We start from the raw sequence: 17,164 nt of genomic DNA, 5'->3' as shown, positions 1-17,164 counted from the left end.
CATCACTATGAGAACCACTTTTTCAGTTTTCCAGAGCTTACCATCTTCAGATCTGAGTTGTTTCAAGTAAAGCACTTCTTGAGTCTGTGAATAACACTGTTGCTGAATATTTTATCCTCTGCCACAAGTATTCAATCGCAAAGCAAGCTGGTTTCTTCAAAATTCATCTTATAGCTGTATAATCATGGTCTCCAGGTGGCAACTACTTAAGACATCTTTAAGTGGCTTGTTTACAATGACATCCAACTCTACATTAAATTTGCTTCTCTTTTTTAATAGAATGTGTCAGGTAACCCCAATAAGCATTCAAAACTAGCTCTGATGGAAGTCATGCAGGGTAATATGTTGTCCCCAAAGTACTTTATTATTCAAAACACAGTAATTGAGAAAGGAACCACAAAAGAAGAAGCTTTACAAGGACTCAAATATAAAATGAATTCCTTTTCTCAGCAATAATTGCAGGAGTAGGCGAAACCTCTCCTCATATTTGGACTTGTGCGGCAAATTGTCACGCAAGTATGAATAAAACAGTGTACAGTGAGTCTGACACCCTCAGAAAGTCACCTCGCGAGTTCCTGCACAGAATGGACAAGACCATTAACATGTGCAACAACAAAAAAGGCAGAGAACTCTCCAACTTGCTGTCGTTTGTTTTATTCTATATTAAAGTACAAAATGTGGGAATAATGCTTCACCTACATCCAAGAAGAATAAGGCAACTTATAATAAAACACATGTATAAAAGAGCCATTAAAATACTAATAAAAGATTTGTCATACAATAGAGAAGACAAAAAAAATTTTAACATTATTTTTTTTCTCATAAAGGATGTTGAGTACCACAATGGATGGTGGGCTTTACAAAAGCTTTATAGAAATAACTAAAACAGATTTATAATTAAGTTCTTTTTGCTTTTATCCGTGACTTGGCAACTGGGCAGCTGCTAACCCACCAATCAGGCAATATCCAGGTAGATAAATGAGTTTGGCTAAACAATATAAATAACACTTATACAAGATGTGGAGATCAGTTCATTCCTCTTAGATGGTAAAGTTGATTAATCAAGTATGGTTAATCGAGGAAAATAAACTTTGAGCCAAATCCTAATGAACAAGAGGCAGTTGCTCTCAGACTTGAGCCAGGGAGCTCCTTCAAATTCAGCTTTTGGGGGCCCATATCTAGAGTCTAACTCAGCTTGGAAACAAGAAAGCTCCGTACTTAATAACCACAGCAACTGATTTTGGTGCAAATACACCTTGGACCTCTGTTTGAGAAGTACTACTAGAGAGACAAGAAATGACAGGAAACACTCAGTAAGGTGGCGGGTGTGGGAGGAATAACTGCATGCCCCCTGTGCGTCTTTGTTTAAGGAAACAAAGAAGAAAAGTCTAGGCTCCAAAGTAGCCAAGGAAAAATAATTATAAATATATATGTGTATGTATGTATGTGTGTGTGTGTGTGTGTGTGTGTGTGTGTGTGTGTGTATATATATATATATATATATATATATATATATATATATATATATATATATATATAGAGAGAGAGAGAGAGAGAGAGAGAGATCTACAGCTATAGCTATATAGATATAGATATAGATATAGATATAGATATAGATATAGATATAGATATAGATATCCATTCCTTTTGGGACAAGTGTTTTCACCTTTGTTTAGGACAAGTGTTTTCACCTTTGTTTAATCTCAAACTTTTTACTAATCAGTTTCTAAAAAATGAAAACCACTCTTAATGGAGCTGAGAATCACTGTGCGTGGAGGCCTTTAAAAACGGGAGAGATGCCCAAGTGTCTCAGATGATGTAGGTGAAGTCTATCTGGAGACCAGCCCAAATGGTTCAGTGACCTTTGGATGTCCCTCCCAGCCTTACAAATCCATGCTCTCCCCCAAGTATGGTCAGCCACAAAGCCAAAAGCGCTCCCTTGGCTCCAGCCCTAGGAAATTGGCTCCAATACTTACATAAACAGACGGTGCCTTGCAATTTCTTAGCCTTCTAACAGACTGAATAAAATCACCACAATTCTAATTTAATAAACACGCACAGGCACACATCATTTATTGAATCTTGTTAAAAAGCATGATGTATACAGATGTGCAGCTTGTCCCCATGAGGGTGTACAAAGCCAAGCTACACACAATAGAAGGAAAAAGAGAATTAATCAAAATAAGAAAATGTTACACTTCATATTGTACTCAGGAAATATGAAAAGTTCTAAGACCTAGTTCCTGATTCCCCCAGCACCATCAGAACAACCATTACCACCATCCCCTCTCTCTGTGAACAATGACAACTCCTTAATGTTCCTGCATTTTATAGTTCCTAATATACTATCTTGTACGGCTCTAATATGAAAATATATATATATATATATATATATATATATATACACACACACACACACACACATATACATGTATATATGCACACACACATATATATACACATATCTATATATACACATGTATACATATGTATATATAATACAATATAATATTCAAAGCCATATATATATACATATAGAGAGAGCGAGAGTGCCAAAAAAATGTATACACATTTTAAGAAAGGAAAAAACTATTAAAATTGTAATACTCAATATGTACCGATAACGAAAGATGAATACAAGTCACGTTTAACTTCTGCAATGACAAGAGGTGCTCAACGTGGTTACCATCAGCGTCCAGACACTTCTGATTATGGTGAACTACTGCTTCAGCAATGCTGAGCAAAGTGTCCACTTGTATATATTTTTTTGGCACCCCGGTATATATGGAAAAAGCCATTTTATAAAAGAGAAATCAAATTATTTGCATGAAAATACCAACTGAATTATTAGGACTACAGCCCCAGTCACCTGACTTCATAGCTAATGCTCTAATCACTCATTCATTCAAGAAGGATTTTTTCAGTACTTCCTATGTACCAGGCATTGTTCTAGGCCATGGAGACAGTCATAAGCAAGACAGATACATCTTTGTCCTTAGAGAGCTTAAATGCTAGAGCTGTGCTCTCCAATATGGTAGCCATAGCCACATGTGGCTATTTAAATGTAAATTGATTAAAATTAAATGAAATTAAAACTTCAGTTTCTCAGTCTCACTAGATATAGGTGTTCACTTGCCATATGTGGTATACTGGACAACAGAATTTTATAGAATATTTTCATCATTGCAGCAAGTTCCATGGACAGTGCTATCTATACAATAGGCAAACAAATACTGGAGAAGAAATATAAAGCAGGGCAAGAGAACAGACAGAAAGGGATGGAAGGGCCTGTTTTAGCTAGAGGGCAAGGAAGGGCATCTCAAAGATGTCATACTTAACCTGAGACCTAACGGGAGTGAGGAAGCAAACCATGTGACCATTTGCGAGAAGGGCTTTTGAGACAGAGGAAAAAGCCTGGAACAAAAGCAAAAGCTTAGTGCCTTTATGAAATTGCAGAAAGGCCAACGTGTGCAGAGTGAATACAGGAGAGGTGGTAATGAGGTAGGAAGACAGGCGCCAGATGGCACAGGACCTTGTGGGCCATGGAAGGACACTGAACTTGATTTGTAAGAGTGACGGGAAGCTACTAGACAGTTTTGATGAGTGAAGTGACGTGATCTTTTTACATGTTTGGAGGATAACTCTGACTTTTTGGTGAACAACTGTGGGAGCGCTAAGAGTAGAAGCAAGGAGACAAGTTTGGAAGCTCCTGGGCTGGTCCAAATGAGAGATGGTGGTTAAGAAATGGTCTGAATTGGAATATATTTAAATAAACCCCACTAGCCTGATACTTTTTTAAGGGGTAAAGGTAAGGGAGTCGTCTGGGAAGAAGAAACACATTCTGGTGCCAGTCGGCTATACTTCCTGGGCTTTGTCAGATTGTATTGCCGAGGTTGACCAGGGATCTCTGTGTAAGCAGAGATCACTGTGTTCTATGAGACAGGGGCTGAGCTTCACATACCTAGGACTTCAGAAGAGCATGTCAGTTAGACATAATGCGAAAGCGAAGGTGCCAGGACCCTGAAGTCTGTGCAGCTTTAAAATATTTGCAGATCGATAAATTAATGCAAATCATGGAAAAAGGATTGTGAATCCACACTACGGAGGTTCGATGTGATCAAAACCTGTTGTAACAATTACTATTATTATAACACAAACTCATGGGGGGAAAAAATCCCAAGCCCTAGAGGATGGCTCCATATCTCAAGTAACAATTAATATGAGAACGTTTCAGGACAACATGTGAATATGAGTGGAATATTGGAATCAGTTGCAATGGGATTTGGCATGTCTGTCATTTGATTATAGGTTTGGTCTGTTTATATGCTTGTATAATATTATATAATATTCAAAGCCATTCCTATATGTTACCTCATGGTCTTCACAACAAAAACATAGGATGTAGACAGGGGAGGTTATGATTATTCACAATTTTACAAGCTAAGGAAACTAAAGTTTGATGAGGTTAAGATATCTGCCAGCAGTCAAAGAACTGCAATTCAGTTCTTCTGGATTTCTATTGAGTATAGTAAGACTTACCTTACAAAAACAATCATTAGCTAATAGAACAGATTTTATATATAAAAGAGTATTTAAACATCATTAATATCTTGTGTTTGTTTTTAACTGTCTTTTTTTTCTATATATTTATTAGACTTTGGAGATCACAGAAATATAACACGCATCCTCTGTAGTAATAAGAGAACAAAGAATGATCCAGGGACAGTGGTCTGAAACCAGATATTTAATTAACTCAGACAATTGCTTTTAAGTAAATGCAAAGATCTGAATGAACCTTTATTTTTCCTGAGGTTAAGTGACTTTTGGGGGAAATCTAACTTAGAAAAGAAACTAGATGAAACTGTACAGTCCTGGATGCCAAGATGCACTAGAAGTACCTTTCACTGATATAATTGTTCAGCTTTATTATTGTCTTTGAAATAATACAGTCTATATCAATTAATGTTCATTTGCTTTTTCCTTCTCTGCCATAGTATCATCTTCCCAACATCCGTATTTCAATTTGGTCCACAAATCAGATTCTTTATTGGAAAAAGAAAGGTTTCCATGGTAAAATGCAAATGACTTTTTCAATTCTTAGTAACTCCTTTCATATTTTTTTATAAACAAAACCTATTGCACAAACTTGGACTAAAAAGTATGCCTTATTTATGGAAGGAATTAAAAAGAAAAGGTTACATCAAAGGAAATTTTTATAATAAACTGCAGTTTATTCTGCAGCCCCTCAAAAGGAATTATTTAAAATAAAAGCAAGTACTTGGTTTATTGACAAAATGACCTGAAGGACACAACTTATGTACTTGCATGGCTCTTAAACTGAAAGAACTATAATACCTCATTAGATCCACTCCAGAGCTCAGAACTTCACCTTCTAAGGTCCTTAATAATACAATCATTTAACACCTGAAAAACTGTCCATGTTTAACGTTTTACTTGTGAAGACTGTACCAAAGAGATAAAAGTCTTTTTGTTTTAAAGACTTGATCAAATACTCAGAAAACAAAACTTCCTCTATCCTAACATCTCAGTCCTGAAATAAAAATATTCTGGAAGAAGTTAAATGTTCCTTTCTTGTTTCGGTCAGAATTTCTAGACACTAAAACAACTTCCAAAAAACAACATGAAAGCAACCACAGACACACAAACACATTCTCACATCTACTCACTCTAATATGATTAATTTGGAAATCGATCCCCTCTACCTTTGGGTCTGTATCTTTAGATCTACCCTGTGAACGAACAAGTATAAAAGAAACACCTGAATCATTTAATAGATTTCAGATTTAAAGCTAGTACTACAATTTATTTCTAAAGATTTAAAGATGACAAAGATGGGCTACTACTGAGCCACAGGAATGAAGAGAAACGAAAGCCAAAACTAAGCAACTAAAAACAAAGCAAAAAAACAAGTAAACCAGATCAACGATTGGGTTAGAGGAAGATATGTGTCTCTTACATAAAATAAAGATGGCTGTTATTTCACCTAGATTATTAACGCCAGAAATGACCTTAGGGATGGAACATTTTTTCCAAACCCCTCCTTTACAGTTTAAAAAAAAAGTCCCAGAGACATAAGCAATTTGCTCATACCATTAAATGAACACTAAGTTACTCCATACATAAGCACCAAAACTCACACAAATGTTGTAAACTCAATTTACTATTTTGTTCTCAATTGCCAAGGTTCACATATTTAAATAAGTAAGGATTCCAATGTGACTACAAGACATTTTTTGGGATTTCTAATTAAGTAGAAATTAATAATCAAGGGTGAAGGAACTAATTGCCAGCTTTCACATTGCTTGTCCAGTCTTAAATACAACTTCAGAGACCACATATATTCAATGCCTCTCCTAATATTATTTACTTATTCGTAAGAAGCAGGAATACAGAGAATTAGATTATTACAAAGACGCAGGCTCACCTGCTTGCTAGTCTTAAAAAAAAAAAAAAAAAAAAAAAAAAAAGAATTCCTATGCCTAAGTTTAACAGTTGATATAGTATTTTAAAAAATGACTATACAATTCTAAGACTGTAGCCATAAACAAGTACTTGTCAGTAGGGTTACACAGAACAAAAAAAGAGAATGGTCAAATATTCTATTACTTCAACAATACAATCAGTCTGCTAATTTTTTTGAATCACTATATAATTTAGACAGAAGTCAGACTCTTTGGCTAAAATACATGAAAATTTCAATTCCATAGCTAAAATTAAACTTGATTGCAAAACATGTAAGCGTGGCTCAAAGGTACATATGTTTACAGAGCAACAACTTTAATAAGATCCTAAGTACATAACATTAAAATGTTGAAAAATGAAGAGTAGGAATTGAATGTGACCGATAAAGATATTTTTATAGAACAAGAATTGAGGGGAGGAGAGAAGTAAACTAACACTTTGGGCACTGTGCCAGCACCTCACCAACTTCTAGGTTAATCATCTCAATTATCACAACAATCCCATGAGGAAGCTATTATTATGATTCTTATTTTACAGGTAAGAAACAGAAAGGTTGGATAACTTGCCTAAGGTCACACAGCTATTTGGTAGCAAAGCTATGATTTGAATCAAGATCTGTTTAACTCCTTAACCCATAATCTTTTCCAATTATTCACTGAAATACAGATTAATACATACTCCATTTCTTTTAAAAAAATACTTTAGAAGGATTTTGATCATAAAAACCACAACACAACCTTTATTTTCCTCTTTGCTCTCGTGTCTGGAAAGCCTGAAGAATTAAGTCTATAAAAGTGAAATAGAATTCAAATCATTTCTATGTCTATAACAGCACCTTGCGCATGAGTCACAAGCCTTAGCTTATTTCAAAGTGTTGTCATAAATTTCGACTCACTTTATCATCACAGTCCGCTCCTGAGAGAAAACTGATGCTATCATCCTGGCAATGAAGTTTCAACTATATGAATTGCCCAACATCACACAGAGCATTACGGACAGAGCTGAGCCTAGACTCTACATATCCTGACTCTTATCTGTTGCTCTTCCCATCACACCCTACTGCCTTCAGAGCAAAAGATAAGAATTTCTACATCTGAGGCAACACTCTCTCCACCATTTTTTTCTAAAGTGGCAAAAAAATACCGTAACTTATATGTAGGAAATATAGACTGTGCTTTGACATGTTCTTTCTTCCTATCCCATAAGATCAAACTATGTGAATAAAACAATTCTAAGGTATAATTGTCTTCCATGTCTTCGAGTTTCACTATAATATTCATGCTGAAATGACTGAATTTAAATCATGGCACACGTACATAGCAAGCAATTTCATTATAATCTGGAAAGTCTACAGCCTAAAACAGCAAAAGCAATTTCCATTTGTACAATACATAAAAATTATCTAGTATTAAGTAAGATTGAACTTACAGATAGCCATTGGTAGAAAAGATGTGCTAAGATATTCAATAATATCCTTGTGCAGAAATGGAGGGAAGGTAGCTAACGTTGATATCATCGTGTAGGGCAAAGTACTCAGAATATCATCATTGAGAAAGGGTAGCAAACATGTGGTTGTATAAAATATCGACTGTCCAAGATCTACAAAACAAAATTGAGTAATCAGTCACTGAATATTTTGCCATTTAACAAAATATGCTAATTTACACTCTGTTTTTATGAACTGGTTGAAATCGTAAGCAACTATTGCTGCCTTCCTATTAAGAGTTCCAAAACATACTGCTCAGGAGAGTGCATATACAGCATTTGCTCCCTAAGTCACTGATGAATGACTGCATTAAGAAATACAAATATCTATTACATGAGCTTTTCCTGAACACTTTATTAATCTTCAATAATACTCGGTATTCATATTACTCCTCAATGTCATAAATTAGAAGCACCTTCCATGTGATAATGAATCCTGAAATCCCCCCAGCATTCTCACCTCCACATTTTACACAAGATAACTGTGGCAGAAGGACATTAAATTATTTTCCCACAGGAAGTTTTAGAAAAGTCAAGGGCAGGACTGGAAATAAAACCAGGCTATTTCTGCTCCATCAAGCAAACCACAATCTTCCTACATCTGGAGTCTTGGGCAATGAGGTGATTTACATCTTCAGCACAGTGGCAGATTCAGCAGGCACCGACGAAAGGAAGCCATAAACTGCTGCTACGTGACCCTGTGTATTTCGTTATCAATTATCACAGGGGGACGTGCCACCTAATAATAATCTTTCTATCAACATTTTAAAATGGGGATAGGAAAAGTACCTACCTCACTTCATTAGGCTTGTTAGGAGGTTTAAATGACATAAACGTAATGTGCTTAACATAGCACATAATGTGCGCTCCACAAATATTAACTGTTATTATTAATATTAATATTGTTACTATTATTATTACCTGCACAAGGAGTAAAAATAGAGGACATTCGAAAAAACATAACTATTTAGCTTTAGAATGCATGTAGAGACCAAATCCCGTTACACGGAATGTATCTTTTGATATTTCTAGACCTCCCTCTACATAGATCACCAGCCAAGACGTGACAATAAAGACTTGGATCATTTTTGCATCTATTATAAAAGAAAATTATTAGACTTGTTTGTTTTGCAGCAGGTGTACCTTCGGAGTGCTATTTTGATGCCTAATGTGATTTCTGATTATTGTTAGAATCATATGCGATCTCAACAAGTAACCGACAGAGAGGATGTGGTTACGTTGCACACTAGGGAGCAAGAGTCGGTGAACTTTGGGCTCAAAATGATGAAATGGGAAATTCACAGGTGGCTCACGAAGAATTAACTGAGCCTGTGCATAAAAAGTCGCCTCAGCTGCATTTTAGCCTCGTTACAGAACTAGCACAGAAACAGGCCTGAGAGTCCAACTAGAATATTTCACACATGAGGAAACTGAGGCCTGGAGAAGCGAAGTGACTGTCCAAGATCTCCTAAGAATGAGTAGCCGAACTGAGACAAAAATGTGACTCTTCCCGGTACACGCCACTGCCCCGCTGCGGACACAGCCTCTAGCTCTAGTGCAGTGGTTCTCAAACTCAGTGTACGATAGCATCACCCAGAGAGCTTGTGAAAAATTTGGATCCCCAGGATCCACTCCTTGGTGATTCTTATTCAGCAGTCCTGGCTTCGGACCCAGAATTCCATGTTCTAAGCTCCCTCAGTTATTCTGATGTTGTTCAGATCACGCTTAGGGAAACAATGCTATACTGTTTTTAACTTCTAAGGGATGGTCTGGTGAGTTTTTTCCTATCTTCCAAACTCTGATATGCAGCATAAGAGCACAGTATACAGACAACAGTGAAGAGGAAAGTCACCCAATAGCTGTGGGTACAAAAGCAAAAATATAACTCATGCCCCCAGCAATAGTCATAATTTTCACATTAATTGCAATTAAATGGGTCGTGAGTTACCAAACTGAATGCTTTAATCTTGTTCAAGGGGCTTTGAAGATAAAGAACAACTACCCTAATGCAGTGGCCCATCCCAGGACCAGGCAGGTCCACAATGACCTCAGGACTGCTGATCACAAAGGAAACGCACTGACGAGCTCACCACCACGGTAAGCTCTGACAGCCTGAGGTTCAAAGAGTCATCTCCTTTCAGTTCTGAGCTGGGGTAGCATCACGACACAAGTGACTAGGCTTAAAATGGCTACAAAATTACACGATAAGCATATTTGCAAATTTCTACATTTTTTATATTAAACGTCATACAGAATTATAGATATAAGAAAAAACAAATTCAATAATTATTATTTCATCATTTATTTTTTTAAAATTAAGTTAGGAACACATCTGACTAAATAAACCAATAAGCATTCTCTTAGGAGAGTTAAACCATAACTAAAGGGTAAAATAAGCCCCACCATCCACCCACCCATTTCCCAGATTCCAATATTTCTGTACAGTGAAACTTTGGTTATCATACTTCCAGAAACCAAATGACCAGTGCTTTAAAGTGAAGACAACTGATGTTTTAAAGTTGATTTTCTGCAAAAATCCCTTTTTTCACTGTATGGTTTTCCATTTGATTCACCCAAATATAAATATTGAATAGTTGAGCAGCAGATACTATTATACTCCTTATGAGTTAGAAGAATTTGGTAAGCAAACAAGGTAATGAAATTGACTAAAGACACACCGTAGAAAGAGGAAGAGTTAAGAAGCATGTTCTCAGGCTTCTGTCCTCAAGGACCAAAAATACTGTCCACTATATACCATATAGAGCATGTAGTACCACGAGACACTGTACCACTCAGCCAACATTTTGTAATTAACTATTGATTGTTAATTAAATTTGGGAGAATTCTTACAGATTTCTTTCTTTTTTTTTTTTTTTTTTTTTTCTTATCTAATTTCCTGGATTTAAAGACAGGAAAAATAAGTCCCAGAAAGATTCTGTGATTTGGCCCCCAAAAATCAGAGAATTAGTCAGTGGCATTTGACATCTTCAAGCTCTACTTCTTATCATTTCAGGGGGTCTTAGTTCACAAATCATTGCCACAAGAGTCTCCATGATAAGCAAATCAGAGGAGAAGAGAGAAATTCCTGTTACAGGCTTCCTCCTTTCCCCAGCCCATTCCCCTCAAAGCAAGCCCATTTGGATAACATCCCTCTGGCCATAAAACCGCAAAACAATGTTAGGATGGAAAACACCGTAATTTCGTTTCAGCATAAGAAAGGCGTTAGCCACACAGAGACCTTCCAAGCAATTTATTCCAATAACAACAGTCTCCAGCATCCATACACATACATGTATGTACATTTTCAGAGTTTTGGATTAAATGCTCACCATGTTGGCCATGCTGTAGTAAAGGAACTAGATCCAGGAGAGTCACCAAAGTCACGTAGAGGCCTTGATAGTCCAAAGAAGGGTAGTCTGACAAGTGAGCATCACGACTTTGCAGGCCGCGTTCTGAGGGAGCATCACGCAGGACGCTGTAAAGGAGGGAGCGAGTAACAGTAGGGTTGATGGAACTGACCTGCGGTCTTAGAGATGGGGTGAGTGGGAATGGCACAGGAAAAAGACACATGGTCATGGGCACTGTCAAATTGGAGGCATCTTGGTTTTCCTTCTTCCCTGTGCGGGACAAAATGCTGTTGGGGGGACAAAGAAAAAAAAGAGACAACAAAGACACAAAGAACAGCACATTACATTGAAATGACACTCTAAAACAAATAATAAAACACCAGATACGTCCCACATAAGATGCAATTGCCACACGAGCACCATCTACAAATCTAGTACGGGTCAAGGTCACAGAGCTTCTGTGCGCAGATACCAATAACGCAAGGTTTCTTTTGTGGAAGTTGCATTGCATCTCATGTGTTATCTGGTTAGTAAGGAGCAAAAATATAAAAATGCATGTTTCAGTGCCAAACCCATGTTTTACAATTTATCGATTTGGTGAAGAAGAGGTTTCTTGGAAGGAAAAACAACGGCTTTGTCTCATGAGTTAGGGCTTTTATTCTTAATTAAAAGGAGCTTTTCAAGCAAAGGAAATTTTCAGCAAGACTGTTTTAATCAAGTAAATAGAAACTTGCAAAATATAGGTATGGCACTTGCAGAAACATGTTTTAGCAAAGAATAAACATGTGTGTTTATTAAGAAAGTCTTAAAAATCACATGTTTATTGCATCAAAATAATGTCTATATGTATATTATGATACTGTTTCATGACATTCTGTCAGTATCATTTGAGATAATGAAGTTTAAACAGGCATATGAATTTAGAAATAAAACATATTTCTAAAATGTTAGCTAAACTACATTGGAAAAGCTGTAAAATAATATATATTAGATGGTCCGTAGCATATGTTTGTGAACTAATGATAATGGTTATTTATGTGTGTTTTTTAATTTTGCATGTTGGGGAGGAAACATTTTATTTTATGAATACAAACAGTGGTTTATTAAATAGTTACCTTCAAAATTCTAAAGACTAAGCAAGCAGTATCTGTCATGTAGCTGCATATCATACAATAAGATCTCATATATTACTGCTGCTACTTACGTTATTATTCAACAAAACTCACTAAAAACTAGAGGAAAGATAATTTAGAAAGTTAAAAAACTTTAATGGGAATAAAAATAAGTTCCGAAAATAAATTGGCTTTCTTTTAGCCTTCGTTTTTAAATAAAAACCTTTTAGTAAAAGCGATAAAGCAGAAAAGTTGTTAATTTTAAAAATAAAAGAAATCGACTGCTTAGCCAAATGTTTAAGTTTTTATAATTAGGTTATACTATTTATCACTAAAAGCAACAGGTATACATTATAATGATAATATCTGCTGCACTTACAATGTGCTTTTATAGAGAACACTTATATGTTAATCAAAATAGGTAACAATTTATAAATGTTTCATTACATGAAAATAACCTTGTTTTACACTTATTCTATGTGTCTCAAACATTACTAAGTTCTTAGTTAATAATATTACATTTACAGTTTTACAGTGATGTGAAGAACTGGTTAGTGTCAAGCATGCTTACTATTTCAAGTTTACATTTGTTTTTATTTACTCTTAGTGTGAAATATGTTACAATGTAAAAAGAATGACTACATGCTTTTTATTTTCCATGTGCCTAATTTACCTCGATTTCCTTTGTCTTCTGTTACCCAATGTCCAGGGGAAAACAGTTAATAATAAAAATAATTTCAGAATAGTTATGTAATAATTCTCAGCAATAAATAATTTAAGATTTAGTGTAATTTTTTAACTTTAAAAGGGATTTAATTTACCTTTTTTGTGTGTGATGTATTTAACTTTGTAGGCTTGTACTTTACAATGGGATAATATCAACATTCCAGTTACCCTTGCCTGCCTACATCTATTATAAATACCAACAGATTTTCCATCAGACTTATATAATTCAATTACTCCTAAAAGTACCAACCTTTAAATGTTATATTCCTGATAAACCCAGTCACCAAAAATCTGTTTTAATCCTGTAGGATTCTAACCCACTGAAAATGCCTTTAGAATCACAATGGACATGTCAGAAATATTATTTCCCAACTTCAGCCCTAAATTAGCCTACTACGAGCATCCTTTCAAAATTACAAGATGTGGAACTTATAGGAGTGGCATACAAAAACATTTTGCCATAGAGAAAAAAATAGTTATATATCATATATTAATGCTATCCTTTAAATTAAATGCAGTGCTCTCGTCAAAGTTCCTTGGTGGGGGAAATATAGCACATTCTTTTTTTCAAATGTACATTAATGAGTATTTTTCCAAAGTTTGATAGAATTTAACACTAGTCAAATCAACTTTGAAAACTCTATTTTGATATTTTTCCCTTCCTGTATATGTGGGGTTCGCAAATGATAGCAACAACTTCATACATGCAGGGAGGGAAGAATGTCAGCATTGAAACAGTAAAACTTCTCTCTCACTGTTTTCAGATTTAATAAGAAGGTGAGGTTGAGAAAAAATGGCTGAAGATGAGGTATCCATGAAACCAGTTTTAAATTACCATTCATGTTTCAATGTAAGGAAATGTTTTCATTTGTGGAACAACTTAAGAAGGGCTCATGAATAAATGTACAATGCGTTGTGATTTTATGATGTTTTGTGAAGTTTATTCAGGAAAAAAAAAACTTATTTCCCCAACCAAACTGTCTAACTTGGGAATGATAACACCTTCTTCCCCATTTGAAATGCTTTCCCAGAGGTCTGTACACCCAACCAAAAAGAATATTAAGAATGCCCTGCTCAGAAGAGTTTGACCCAGCAGCCAACTTTTCACCGTTCCTTTTCCCTCCTGAGATCCTCTGTATTAAGCATTTATTTCTAACATCAAGAGAAGTCAAAAAAGAAGACTTCTGTGGGTGTGGGGAAAGATGAGAAGTGGCCCTGAGGTATTTACAACACAGAAAATCAATATATAAAATAAGCTTTCTGTAAGATTATGAATTCTGACATGTGAGTTGAATTTACGCACCAAACAAAATTTACTTGATCATGCTACGCTCTAAAGCTACTCTGTGGACTTCAAGTCAGCAATGAGAAGGTCTATGTATTCTTCCCAAATAATGAGAAATTACAGTTCAACTAAATTATTGAGCTTAAGCTAGCATCCCTTTTTAAAACATATTAAACTTTTTCTAAAGAGTTAGCAGCAAGGAGCTTTCCCCAAACCTAATGATTTTTTAAAAGATGCTATGTCACAAGTCTTGTTAGGGAGACCACTTCATGGACAGTGTAGATGCTTGACCACTGCACTGTACACCTGAAGCTGAAGCTGAATAATACTGTACGTCAACTATAATTTAATATATATATATATATATATATATATATATATATATATAGTCACGAGATATGGAGCATAGCATAGGGAATAAAGTCAATGGAACTGTAATAGATGTGTATGATATCAGAGGGGCAATAGATTGGGGAGTGCGGTTATCACTTTGCGAGGGGTGAAATGTCTAATTATTGCATTGTTTTGTACACCTGAAACTAATAATAAATTAAGAAAGAAAGAAAGAAAGAAAGAAAGAAAGAAAGAAAGAAAGAAAGAAAGAAAGAAAGAAAGAAGGAAAGAAGGAAGGAAGGAAGGAAGGAAGGAAGGAAGGAAGGAAGGAAGGAAGGAAGGAAAGAAAGAAGGAAAGAAGGAAGGAAGGAAGGAAGGAAGGAAGGAAGGAAGGAAGGAAGGAAGGAAAGAAAGAAAGAAAGAAAGAAAGAAAGAAAGAAAGAAAGAAAGAAAGAAAGAAAGAAAGAAAGAAAGAAAGAACGAACGAACTATGTGCTAGCAGCTGAATAGCACCACAAGAGAGACCTGGGAGAAGGAATTCTAAAAGAATGTTGACATAAGAAGACTGGGAACCTTTAAATATTCTGCCCGGTAAAAGGCAAGATCCTTAAAGAAGACCTTAGATGTTTAAAACATGGCCACAGAATGCTTCTAATATAAAACGGACAGACACTCTGTAGCGATCAGGGGGGATTAAACTAGATGATCTTCATAGGTGCTTCTAATACTAAAAGCAAACGAAAAAACGAACCCCTGAAGTTGTGTGTAAACTGTGTGTCTTCCTACACTTAGGTCCCTACAAAATTAAAATGAGTACAATTCAGCACACAGATAAAATTGTACACAGGACCGTAGGTCACTGCTAGATGAAATAAGTGCTCTAGAAGGGTTCCTGAAATGGATGAAATTTGAACTCAAGTCAATTCAATTCAACAAGTATTTACTGATCCACTTCTAAGGACCAAACACTGCTCTATGCTCAAGGGCTAATAAGCTGAGTAACACATAGGACTCACCTTCCACTAACCTAGAGTTTAAGGAAACTCCGTGAACTCTAACATGAGTCTAATTATGAGTTATGTGGACATATGTGGACTATTCAATTGCTGATATAGTCAGTTATGCTAACATGTAATCTCCTCTCCCGTAGATTAAATTAGTTGAAGTTCAACAGCTCAGCTAATCTCTGCTTTTGTCAATATGTACAAACTCTACTGAAATCAGTAAAAGTTACGTTCGTGGTGAATAGAGGACTATTACTTTAAAAATGCAATTCTGACTCAAATGAAGCTGCTGGAACTTCGAGTTGCATATTTTAACCAAAATAATAACAATTTTAACTTCCTTGAGAATACCCAAATAGAAAGACAGAGGGTTACTCTGTGAGAATTCATTTCTAATTTTTGTTTCAAGAATCTTAATTCTCCAAGCAAGAAGTGCTTCTGAATGTAAAAATTATATAAAATGCAAAGGGAATCATCTCATTTGTAAGTAGGAAATCTTACTGTCAATAGTCTCAGACATCAAACACCTAGACCATCTTATTTGTCATGAACTTTCTAACGGCATAAATAAAATGAAGAAATATAACTATGATCGCTATGGATGTATATACCAATAGTGAAAGTGATCATAGCTTAGTCCAATATACAGGACAATACCTGTAAGTTCTGTATTTCCAGTAAACAAAAGAGATGAAAGAGGTTTTTTTAAAAAGCTGAGGTAGGCAAAAAGAAGAAAGCAAATGTACTAGGGTTAATCCCAGAGTTGAATCGGTAAGAATTAAAGCCCTACCTATGACATGTTACATTCCTCAGTATTATTTCCTTCCTCCCACTTTGTGTGTGTGTGTGTCCTGTCCACGATCAACTCGGCTCTGACCTGCTATCCACAATGAACTACTGAGTGAGAGGTAGAGCTAAAATACCTGGGAATTAAAAGACTGTCCACATCACCTCAGGTACAGCTCAATTTAACTTCCAAAAAGATCGTAAGTCTTTGCACGAAGCACTTGCTTTTTTCCCTTACTCTCAAAAAGAGCCCAAACTACTCCATGGACTTGTAATGGATGCCTGCATTCTCAAAGGCCAAACCAAGTTGTTGAAAAAAGAAGTGTCCCTCTCCTACGATAACGAGCAGTACTAACGAGAAGCAGTATAACGTAATTGTTGAGAGTGTGTGCTGTGGATTAGGACCACCAAGGTCAAATAATTGTTCCAACACTTACTACATATGCACCTCCGAGTAATTTATTTAACCATTTTATATTTTAGCTTCATTACCTGTAAAGTGGGGAAAATAGTACACTTATTTCATAGAATTATTATAAGGGATTAAATGAGATGATACATGTAAAGTGCTTAGAACAGTGCTTGACACATATAATTACTATT

General features: G+C 35.6%; 1 protein-coding gene across 17 annotated transcripts in view; it reads right to left on the bottom strand.

Annotated features, from left to right (window-relative positions):
• Nucleotides 1-17,164, bottom strand: part of UNC79 (unc-79 subunit of NALCN channel complex) — a 233,386-nt gene that overhangs the window by 180,683 nt on the left and 35,539 nt on the right. For 13 of the 17 annotated variants that reach the window (XM_019745590.3, XM_019745539.3, XM_074327009.2 and 10 more), the window contains 2 exons: nt 11,298-11,602; nt 7,912-8,082 (listed from right to left, as the gene is read on the bottom strand). The exons of 1 other annotated variant lie outside the window; for it this stretch is intronic. In XM_019745590.3, the coding sequence (XP_019601149.3) occupies nt 7,912-8,082; nt 11,298-11,544 (418 nt within the window). In that variant the 5' untranslated portion in view covers nt 11,545-11,602. Of the gene's footprint in view, nt 1-7,911; nt 8,083-11,297; nt 11,603-13,100; nt 13,119-17,164 lie in introns of all 17 variants that reach the window. 3 more of the 17 variants (XM_074327014.2, XM_019745580.3, XM_019745555.3) reach the window with 2 other exon arrangements.

This window comes from Rhinolophus sinicus, chromosome 3 (genome assembly GCF_057876585.1).
Source record: "Rhinolophus sinicus isolate RSI-liver-muscle chromosome 3, RSI-T2T, whole genome shotgun sequence".
Taxonomy (NCBI): Eukaryota; Metazoa; Chordata; class Mammalia; order Chiroptera; family Rhinolophidae; genus Rhinolophus; species Rhinolophus sinicus.
Note: the sequence above shows the minus strand (reverse complement) of the source record. Positions and strands in the feature narration are given on the sequence as shown.